The sequence below is a fragment of the Saccopteryx leptura genome, chromosome 1 (genome assembly GCF_036850995.1).
Source record: "Saccopteryx leptura isolate mSacLep1 chromosome 1, mSacLep1_pri_phased_curated, whole genome shotgun sequence".
NCBI lineage: Eukaryota > Metazoa > Chordata > Mammalia > Chiroptera > Emballonuridae > Saccopteryx > Saccopteryx leptura.
Window position 1 is genome coordinate 383,521,910 of NC_089503.1, and position 11,207 is coordinate 383,533,116.

An 11,207-nucleotide genomic window follows, 5' to 3' on the forward strand; every position below is an offset into this window, starting at 1 on the left:
CACCCTCAACTAGACTATAAGCTCCATGAAGGCATGGGCTTTTTGGGGTTCAGTGATGTGTCCCCAAGATTCTTAGAACAGTGCCTGGCTCATAGAAGGTTCCCAATAAATATTTTTTGCGTGGATGGAGAACACACTAGGCTGAGATACAGGCCCCGGGCTCTGGACCCAGCTCTTTCAGGACTTGGCTTTGCAAACAGTTTTACAGATGAAGGAACGCTGGGAGACGGCGTTACTTGTGCGGGGGCTGGGGTGAGCACAGGGCTATCTGGCTCTCGCCCACGCCCTCCCCTGCCTCCTTGACCTCTAAGCAGGAGCTGGGCGGAGGAAGATCATTGGGAGAGCTGCCCCACAGGGCCCCCAGGCATGTCATCGAGGGGGCTGGGTGGGGGAGGCTCTGGTCCCATGGAATCAAGGGTGCCATTTGCTTGCAGAGGGGACCAGGCTCTCTCAGATGGTGCCCCAAAGAGGCCTCTTGCAGCAGCCACCAGATCTGGGGCTTTCAAACCCCCTGAGCCACCTGGATACCCCTGACCTGGCCAAGTGGCCCCTCAGCAGGGAGAAGTCCCTCGACTTACCTCACTGTGCGGAGTTCGGCTGTAGGGCCGAGGGAGTCTGCTCCTTCTCGACGGCGTCACCAGCCCCCATCGACGGCAGGATCGCAGGTGGGTAGGAGGCTGTGTTCCCCTGGCCTGGCGGGGGGCGGCGGTCGTCGTCACAGGTGACAGGTGACAAGGGGTTTCATCTGGGGCATGAGAGGCTCTGCCTGTGCTGGGCAGTGGGGGTGTGGGGTGACTGTCCTGTGTGCTGGGCACAGTCTGGCCATAGCAAGCAGTGCAGCCTGGCATTGCCAGGTGCCCCTGATCTCCAGAGCAGAGATGGTGAAGCCAGTCATAGTCAGTCAGATGAGCATCTAAGACTTTACTTACTTTTACCTAGTTGAGCGAGGCATGATTCTTTATTTAGTCCCACAGCAGCCCTTGAGGTTGGGATTGTTATTAGCCCCGCTCCCAGATGAGGAAAACGAGGCACAGGAAGGCTGAGTGATTCTCCCGTGTTCACAGGGCACTGCGTGGCAGCGTTGGGGTGTGGGCCCGGGCGGGGTGGCCCCAGGGCTGAGCTCTCACCAGGTGACACCCTGGCACTTTGCGTTGGTTGTGAAAGGACCGTCTAGCAGACAGGCAAGCAGACAGACTGACAGATAAGCACCGGGCGATGTGTTCTAGCCGTGCTGCGGCCACCGTGTTTATGCTAAGACCCCACGGAGGGGGAGAGCCTGGCTTCTGGGTTGGAAGTGACTGGCAATCAGTAAGTCACAGTTCTATGGTTTTTAAAACAAGAACACTTGACATTCTCTGAGCACTAACTCTGCACCAGGCACTGGGCTAAGGGTTTGTTGTTGGTGTTTGGTCTGTTCTCTTATTTTGTGCTCACATCACCCAGCTGAGGAAACTGGCCTGGAGGCCCCGGCAGTGGGACTGGAGCGCTCTGGGCTCCCGGGCTCCCTCTGCCGCTTGCCCTCTGCAAAGGTACATTTGATCTTCCTGCCTTCAGGATGGAGATGGATGTTAGACCCTGCTTTAAAGAGTCCTGGGAGGGATGCCGAGTGACTGCCAGGGGCCGAGAGGGACGGGAGGCTGCCTGCCCCTGCGAGAAGGGCGTTGGCTCTGTTGTCGGCAGAGCTGTCTGCTCTGCCTGCCACCCAGGAGCTTGTGCCTTGGGGTGCATCTGTACCTCCCCGAGCCCATCGCCTCCCTCATCTCTCCCTGGGGATAAGGGTAGCTACAGCTCAGAGTTAGGGCGACTGAATGAGACAACGAGTAGTGGGTGCCCCGTTTCCGCTAACACCGCGGTGGTCCTCACCGTCCTGCTGCATGCCGGGGCTGCAGCCTCGAGGGCCCCGGGGCCCACCCGTGCAGCCCCGGAGAGCGGCTGCCTACACCCCTGTGCTCCATTGCAGACTGCCGGCTGCTGTGGGATTATGTGTACCAGCTGCTCTCTGACCCCAGGTACGAGTCCTACATCAGATGGGAAGACAAGAAGGCCAAGACCTTCCGCGTGGTGGATCCGAACGGGCTCGCCAGACTCTGGGGAAACCACAAGGTGAGAACGTCAGTCAGCGGGCGGGACGGTCCCAGCGCATCCGGAAGAGGACAGGCCAGCGGTCAGACGGACCGCTCAGCACTAGGGCGGGCCCAGTCCTCACCTGATGGGGCCTCACAGCAGCTCCAGAAGATGTTGGGATCATTTTATCCTGGGCAAACCTGAGCCACAGACAGTTACTTCCTGAGGCTGGGGACTGTCCCTGGGACTTGGGAATCTTGCCTTCTGATTTCTTGGTCCCACCTCCACTTGGCACGGAGACCTTTCAGAGTGTGTTGACATGAACTGTACCAATCGTACGCCGTGAGTGGTTGGACCAGATGAGGAACCCGGTTCCCTGGGGGAAGCTGGGACAGAAACCCAGGTCTCGGCCCTCAGGAGCTCTGGTGACAGGGCCGCAAAGGCCTGTGTGATGACGGGGACTGGCATTCCCCACATGGGGACTGCCCGTGCCTCCCTGGGTGTCTGCCGGGGGGCCCCAATAACCAAGAACCTATTTCAGTAAGAACTAGGATTTAAAATTTTAACTCTCATGTTTCTCTCATGGTTTACAGTGGTGATACAAAGCAAGTGTCCTTGTCTATAAATTAATTCACTGAAGTAAAAAAAAAAAAAGAATCTTTTAAGAAAAACTAATACTGATAATGATCATCTGTAATACGTAGCACTTCCTGAAATGGTAGAGCGTTTGATTGGCAGGCGCTGCTCGGAGGGCTTTACCTATGTTAACTCATTTATTTTTTTTAGAGATATTTATTTATTTATTTATTTATTTATTTATTTATTTACAGAGACAGAGAGAGAGTCAGTGAGAGGGATAGACAGGGACAGACAGACAGGAACGGAGAAATGAGAAGCATCAATCATTAGTTTTTCGTTGCGCGTTGCGACACTTTAGTTGTTCATTGAATGCTTTCTCATATGTGCCTTGACCATGGGGCGACAGCAGACCAAGTAACCCCTTGCTCGAGCCAGCGACCTTGGGTCCAAGGTGGAGAGTTTTTGCTCTAACCAGATGAGCCTGCGCTCAAGTTGGCAACCTCGGGTCTCGAACCCGGATTCTCCGCATCCCAGTCCGACGCTCTATCCACTGCGCCACCGCCTGGTCAGGCTATGTTAACTCATTTAATCCTCACAACCGCCTCGTGAGGGTAGGCGTTGCCAGATGGGGAAACTGAGGCACGGGTTGGTTTCTCAGCTTGTCCAAGCGCCTGCAGCCAGCAGGTGGTAGAGCGGGGACTTGGAGCAGCCGGTATGTAGCTCTGTACTCCACTCTCTCTTGCGGCTTCTCCGTAGTGCTGGTGGCTGCAGCCAGCAGGTGGTAGAGCGGGGACTTGGAGCAGCCGGTATGTAGCTCTGTACTCCACTCTCTCTTGCGGCTTCTCCGTAGTGCTGGTGGCTGCAGACGGGCAGGTGACTCGAGTTTGGGTGTGCTTATCTGGTCCATCCCCGCATAGTACGGGGTGCGGGGACTGAGGTTCATTTAATGAGCACATACTAAGTGCTCTCATGAACTAGCAATGTGATCTTTACCACAAACCTGTGAGACGGACGTTCTTATCCTCGTGTTATATAGCTCGGGACCCAGAATCAGGGAGGTAAAGAAGCTTGTCCGAGGGCACACGGCTGCCAGACGGCGGAGCTGGGGCTTGAATTGACACCAGAGTCCAGCTGCTTTGCCTTACCCTGCGCTGCCACCCCCAGCGAGAGAGGAGAAAGTCACATGGCCCGTGGGCCCGAGCCACCATGCTGCCTCTCTGATCACGCTTCCAACTAAGTGAATATTTATTTGTTACTACTTGTGACATTTGCTATTTAAAAGCAGCATGTGGCCTGATCGGTGTTGGTGCAGTGGATAGAGCGTTGACCTGGGACAGTGAGGTCCCAGGTTCGAAACCCCGAGGTTGCCGGCGTGAGCACAGGCTCACTAGCTTTAGCATGGGATCATCAACATGATCCCAAGGTCTCTTGCTTAAAGCCCAAGGTCGCTGGCTTGAGTAAGGGGTCACTGGCTAGGCTGGAGCCTCCCCTGCCCCCTCCCATCAAAGCACATATGAGAAGCAATCAATGAACAACTAACGTGATGCAACTATGAGTTGATGCTTCTCATCTCTCTCCCTTCCTATCTCTCTCTCTAAAAAAAAAAAAGAAAGAAAGAAAAGAAAAAGAAAAAAAAAGCGGCACGTGACTCTCTCCTGCCCGTGGCTCGCAGCCAGGTAGATGAGAGCAGCACCCCGATATTTCTCCCCTGACCTCCCCCTGCCTTTTTCCTTCCAAACCCAAGAGAACTCTCGGGCACCCTCACAGAGCCCCCGGGCTGCCTCCAGGTGTGAAGACCGAGGCCGGGAAGGAGCGGGGTGGGGAGTGGGGGGTCACGCAGCTGCTCTGCCTTCCAGAACCGGGTGAACATGACCTACGAGAAGATGTCACGGGCCCTCCGCCACTACTACAAGCTGAACATCATTAAGAAGGAGCCAGGGCAGAAACTCCTGTTCAGGTGGGTGGCCGCGGGCCGGGGTGCAGACGGAAAGTGGGGCTGCAGCTGGGGGGGGGAGGCCCCCACTGCCAGGGCTGGGGGTGACGCGCTGCCGGGGACGGGGTTCCAGGTTTCTGAAGACCCCCGGGAAGATCACCCGGGATGAGGGCAGCCGCCTGGCGCAGCCGGAGGGCCGGGCGCAGGACGAGATGGAGCTCAAGGAGGAGAGGCTGGAAGTTTCTCCGTGAGGGGTACCCATGGGACAGAGACCGCCTCCCGTGAACGCTGCCGGCTGCACGGCCGGCCTCCTCCCTCCGGCCAGGGAGGCAGGGACCCGGTCCCCAGCCGGGCTTTGCACCCAGGGGGTCAGAGCTGTTGTCTCAGGCCTCAGAGCTGCCTGGGGGACTGGGCCCGCCTCCGAGAATGGGGAGGCTCCCGTCCAGAACACTGTGGGGGCCTCTTTCTTCGAGAAGGGCAGCCCTGGGGCTAAGCGGGGCGCAGGGTGGGTGCCCTCTTTCCCTGCCTTCCTCTGGCTCACTGCCCAGTTAGGGAGAGGTCGCCTGGGCTGGGAGCATCAGCCCAACTCCTGCCTCTTACTGAAGGAAGCAGAAGGCGCTCTCTGAGCCTCAGTTTACCTGCTCGGTCAGAGGGGCGCGGTCCCGGAAACCTACCCGCCCTCGGGGGCTGATGTGTGATGGACAAAGGGCTATTGTTTTGTGAACCTTACTGATAGTAGCAATGGTGATACCTGGCATCCAAGTGCTTACTGTGTGCGTGCCTTGTACTAACGGTCCCGACCATATTTTATCTCCTTCAGTTCACACGCCCACCCCCCAGGGGGCACGGAGGGCAGAAGCGGGGGCTAAAGGTGGGGAAACAGAGGCAGAGACGCGCAGAGCTGGGATGTCTCTCCAGAACCCAGTGCTGGGACCTGTTCTCTGTGCGTGGCTCTGAGTGACGTAGGCGCTTCTGAAGCACACAGGCTGTGACCTTGCCTCTCTGCCCTTGGCTTCTTTGTGGGACAACCCTCTTGTCCCCGGTTTCCAGTCCTTTGGTGACCCTGTGACTATGACCCGGGGAAGGTTGCCGCCCCCTCCCCCTGTGGCTTCCTGTGCTCCTCCCACACCTGTATCTGCCGTGTGACCTTGGACAGGTTGTCCCACCTCTCTGGAGCCTCCAGTTTCTCCCATGTAAGGGGCGGGGTGCCGCCCTGACTGACCTCGGGGGACGAGCAGGTGTCCGTGCGGCGCTCCGGGTTGGCCTGCTCTGCAGGAGCACTCGCTGCGCTGCCCGAGGACCACAGACCGCAGGCTGCTCTGGGGTGCTGGTTCCGCTTCTCCTCTCTGCTCCCCACCCACCCCCACTGCTGGCCGGGCCTCTGCCCCTGCACTGACCCCCTCCCGGACACGGGACAGGGCTGGGGAGAAAGCAAACGGAGAAGGGAGTAGTTTCACTTCATCTTAAACAGAGCTTCTTAGAGTTGCACCTTCTCCCATGGAAGGAGGAGAAGCCCCTGTGGGGCCGGGCGGAAACCCCCCGTCTGGCTGAAGCTGCGGTGGCCGGAGTCACTGTGCAGGGGCAGCTGATAAGCAGGCTCGGACTCTGGAACTCAAAGCCGGGACCGCTCACGAGCAGGGAAGCTCCTGGCTGAGTCCTGTCTGTGGCTCCTGACAGTGCCACACCCGACGGGGCCAGTCCGGGGGTCTTGGCCAAGGGTTCAGCAGGAAAATCCTGTCCCTTCCATCTTCATTGAGACTGTTCTAGCAGCTGGACTTCGGTCCAGGATGGACCCATACCCCGTGGCCTTTTCCACCATCCCCAACGCACAGCTGCAGAGCTGAGTGGGAGGAACCATCGAAATCAACTGGTCCAACCTCTCGCCCGACGTGGCCATTTACATGCAAGTTCCCATTAGATTTTGACAGACACTAAAGAAACAGTGGAGCCAAAAAATGGTGGGCCATTCCCTTAAGCTAGCCTCGCACCAGCCAACGAGCAAACACACACAGGTAAAAACACTCCCCTCTTCATTCAGGGCTCACAAAGCCCTGACGCATTCTCTGGTTCCACAACCAGGAGAATCTTCTCCGGTTCCTCCTAGAATCAAAGGCCCCACCAGTCTCAGCGGAGCTCGCAAAACCCTTCAGCTCTGGTTCCCCATCTGCACACCTTCATTCTCTCTGTTCTCTCTGCAAACATGGTTTCTCTCTCTGCCTCTTTTCCTTCTCTTCAAAACTTTCTGGCACAAAAACCTCTCCTTCAGCAAACATTAGCAAGATAATGGCCCCTCCCAAGCAGGAAGGTAATTTGCAATTTCACAGATCACGTACTGGTGGTGCTTGGTGCCATTTTTTAACATTAAAAGTGAGCAAACTAAAAAAATACATTTTAGCCTGACCTGCGGTGGCGCAGTGGATAAAGCGTCAACCTGGAAACGCTGAGGTTGCCGGTTCAAAACCCTGGGCTTGCCTGGTCAAGGCACATATGGGAGTTGATGCTTCCTGTTCCTCCCCTTCTCTCTCTCTCTCTCCCCTCTCTATAATGAATGAATAAAATCTTTTTAAAAAAGTGCATTTTAGCCCTGGCCGGTTGGCTCAGCGGTAGAGCGTCGGCCTAGCGTGCAGAGGACCCGGGTTCGATTCCCAGCCAGGGCACACAGGAGAAGCGCGCATTTGCTTCTCCACCCCTCCGCCGCGCTTTCCTCTCTGTCTCTCTCTTCCCCTCCCGCAGCCAAGGCTCCATTGGAGCAAAGATGGCCCGGGCGCTGGGGATGGCTCTGTGGCCTCTGCCTCAGGCGCTAGAGTGGCTCTGGTCGCAACATGACAACGCCCAGGATGGGCAGAGCATCGCCCCCTGGTGGGCAGAGCGTCGCCCCCTGGTGGGCGTGCCGGGTGGATCCCTGTCAGGCGCATGCGGGAGTCTGTCCGACTGTCTCTCCCTGTTTCCAGCTTCAGAAAAATGAAAAAAAAAAAAAAAAAAGTGCATTTTACAAACTCATTTGCCCAAAAATAGATAACACAACGGGGGCAGTGACGGGGAATGACTTGCCCAAGGTTGCAGAACCCAGCTCAGCCTGCTGGCCCCTAATGTTGCTTTCTTCTTGTCTCAGAACTTTTTCCTGGATCCATGAATGAAGTCATAGGTCACTTCTTCCAGGTACCATGTTGGCATGTGCCTGCTGGTGTGTTCATGGTTGAAAACAGCTGCGTACCCTAAGGACCGGGTCTCTGCCCAGGGCAATGAATCTCAGCCCACACGGGGACTCCTGGGGCAGCGGTGGGCTGTGGGTGTCGGCAGAGTGCCCCACCCGGATCCCAGGTCCTCGGAGTGTGCACGCAGCCCCGGGCCCCGCTCCACCCTCTCCCCACATCCCCAGGCACAGTGGGCTGCACCTGGGACCGCGCCTAGGTGCCAGGAATGCAGGGATCCTGCAGCCCTTCCTTCCGTGAGCGCTGACTGCACGCCTGCTGTGTCCCTGGCATCTGCGAGGCTCTGGGTTTACCTCCATTTTTTTTTTTTAACAAATTAGATTTCTGAAAAGTTGTGGGTCACTTGAAAACAGCACATGTCAGAATGGACTTATTCACAAATAATTTTTTTATTTTTTTGTATTTTTCCTAAGTAAGAAGCAGGGAGGCAGAGAGACAGACTCACGCATGCGCCCGACTGGGATCCATGCCCACCAGGGGACGATGCTCTGCCCATCTGGGCCATTGCTCTGTTGCAACCAGAGCCATTCTAGCGCCTGAGGCAGAGGCCATAGAGCCATCCTCAGTGCCCGGGCCAACTTTGCTCCAATAGAGCCTTGGCTATGGGAGGGAAAGAGAGGAGGAAGGGTGGAGAAGCAGATGGGTGCTTTTCCTGTGTGCCCTGATGGGGAATAGAACCCAGGACTTCCACACACCAGGCTGATGCTCTACTGCTGAGCCAAACGGCTAGGGCCTCACAAATAATTTTAACAAGTAGAAAATTTATGCCAGATTACATTAATTTCCACAGTAAATAAAAGAGTTTATAAAAACAGCGATATATTAAGAAGTTTACCAGGCGGTGGCGCAGTGGAGAGAAAATCAGCCTGGGACGCAGAGGATTTGAAACCCAGGTTTGAAACCCAGAGGTCACCGGCTTGAGCACGGCTCATTCGGCTTGAGCATGGGCTCACCAGCTTGAGCCCAAGGTCACTGGCTTGAGCAAGGGGTCACTCGGTCTGCTGTAGCCCCCCAGTCAAGGCACATAGGAGAAAGTAATCAATGAGAAACTAAAGTGCTGCAACAAAGAATTGATGCTTCTCATCTCTCTCCCTTGTGTCTGTCCCTCTCTAGTCATCTCTCTCTCTCTCTCTGTCTCTCTCTCAAAAAAGAAAAAAAAAAAAAGAAAAAAGTGAAGTTAATTAACGAAATAACCGATACAAGCCACGGTCTCCATCCAGTCAAGCTGTTGACAGCATTAACCCAGGACACAGCTCTGAGTTTGTCCATCTTCCCCTTGACATGCACCCTGTTTTGAAATTGCTTTTTAGTTTCATTTTTCAATTACAGTTGACATTCAATGTTATTTTGCATTGGCTTCAGGTGTAGAAAATAGTGATTAGACAATCATACACTCCATAAAGTTTCTCTTTGTTATTTCCAGTACCCACATGGCACCATACTCAGTCATTACAATATTATTATTATTATTTGGGGGGGGGGGAGGGAGAGAGATGAGAAGCATCAACTCATAGTTGTGTCACTTCAGTGTTCATCGATTGCTTCTCGTAAGTGCCTTGATGGGGTGAGGAGCTCAAGCCAAGCCAGTGACCTCTTGCTCAAGCCAGCAACCTTGCGCTTCAAGCCAGCGACCTTTGGGCTCAAGCCAGTGACCTTGGGATCATGATAATCCCGCGCTCAAGTTGGCAAGCCTGCACTCAAGCCGGATGAACCTGCGCTCAAGCTGGCGACCTTGGGGTTTTGAACCTGGAACCTCAGTGTCCCAGGTGGACGCTCCACCCACTGCGCCACCACTGGTCAGGCTACCCGTATTACTGGCTATATTTCCTACGCTGTACTTGACATCCCCATGACTATTTTGTAGCTACCAATTTGTACTTCTAAATCCCTTCCCCTTTTCCACCCGTCTCCTCAACCCCCTCCCCTCTGGCAACCACCAGGCTGTTCTCTGCATCTGAGCACAACACGGATTCTCACTGTGAAAGTCTTTCCCCCACCAAGAGGTAAGCGGCAGACCTGGCTCTCCCAGCTTCACTGAGGTCGAGGGGTACAGCATGGCGCTCTTTCTGGAATCTGGTGCCCCGCCCGGTCCTGGGCTCTGACAGCAGGATGTCTGGCTCATGCTGGTGACCCGCGGCCTTTCTTGTGCAGGATCCTAGTGGTGACAACCTTTCCTGACTTCCTCCTCCGGTCCCTCCCCATGATGTTAATGCACATTTTCTACTCAAGTGTTCTCTCAGTGGTTTTGGAGACACGCAGGAAGCACACCCATTTACAGAGCAAGGGCTTGGTGGCTGCAAACTGTCCAGTGTCCGGCGGCACCTGCTGGGCTCAGACGGAGCCTGGCCAAGGCTGGGGCCAGGTCCACTCCTCCACGGTGGCTTGGCCACTCCTGGGACAGCCCTGACATTAGGGTGAGGAGTTTAAAGCGGGTTGTCTTGAAATCAGAACATGCAGTTTTAAACATATCTTAATCAGGCCCTGGCCGGTTGGCTCAGTGGTAGAGCGTCGGCCTGGTGTGCAGAAGTCCCAGGTTCGATTCCCGGCCAGGGCACACAGGAGAAGCGCCCATCTGCTTCTCCACCCCTCCCCCTCTCCTTCCTCTCTGTCTCTCCCGTTCCTGCAGCCAAGGCTCCACTGGAGCAAAGTTGGCCCGGGCGCTGAGGATGGCTCTGTGGCCTCTGCCTCAGGCGCTAGAATGGCTCTGATTGCAGCAGAGCATCGCCCCCTGGTGGGCAGAGCATCGCCCCCTGGTGGACGTGCCGGGTGGATCCCGGTCGGGCGCATGCGGGAGTCTGTCTGACTGCCTCCCCGTTTCCAGCTTCGGAAAAATACAAAAAAATAAAAATAAAAAATAAAAAATAAACATATCTTAATCATAATCTTAATTTTTTAAAATTTCCAAACCCTTGCGAGTTAACTGCTCCAGCGGGGTGGCGTGGGAAGGAGAGCAGGCCCCGCCCTTGGGTCGGCACACTCCCGGAGGCGGGGCACCTGGCAGGCAGATGCAGACCCACGCGATGCGGTGAGGGGCGTGCCCGCTGGGTCAGTGGTGACGAAGGGACACTGTGAGCCCTGCTTGGCAGGTGCTGGGGAAAGTGTCCCTCGGAGGGTCGTCCAACCTTCCGCCCTGCGCCCTCTTTTCATTTTCGAGGGGTGAGTATGAAGGTGAGATGGCGGTGGGTGTTCTGGTCACAGGGGTCAGGGAGGAGCAGGTGCAGGGGCAGGGAGGGAGCTGACTGCGGAGGCCTGTTCCTGTCCCTGAGAGGAGGCTAGGGGGTCTGAGGCTTGTGCTCGGGCCGGCCTGGCACCCGAGCCCAGGGAAGCAGGCTGGGGCAGGGCCCAGGCCTCCCAAGGGTGAGGAGGAAGCCTTCCGGAGAGGGAGGGACTGTCCCGTGTCTGGCCCACGAAGGAGGAGG

The 11,207-nt window shown here is 56.1% G+C and overlaps 1 protein-coding gene across 2 annotated transcripts in view; it reads left to right on the forward strand.

Moving 5' to 3' along the window:
• Positions 1–10,264, forward strand: part of ETV7 (ETS variant transcription factor 7) — a 28,847-nt gene extending 18,583 nt beyond the window's left edge. Inside the window, exons 5-9 of one of the 2 annotated variants that reach the window (XM_066359553.1) lie at positions 435–665; positions 1,961–2,103; positions 4,500–4,600; positions 9,729–9,791; positions 9,940–10,264. In XM_066359553.1, coding sequence (XP_066215650.1) covers positions 435–665; positions 1,961–2,103; positions 4,500–4,600; positions 9,729–9,791; positions 9,940–10,195 — 794 coding nt within the window. In that variant the 3' untranslated portion in view covers positions 10,196–10,264. Of the gene's footprint in view, positions 1–434; positions 666–1,960; positions 2,104–4,499; positions 4,601–4,709; positions 5,829–9,728; positions 9,792–9,939 lie in introns of those variants that run through there. The other variant, XM_066359554.1, reaches the window with a different exon arrangement.
• Positions 10,265–11,207: the final 943 nt, after the last annotated feature.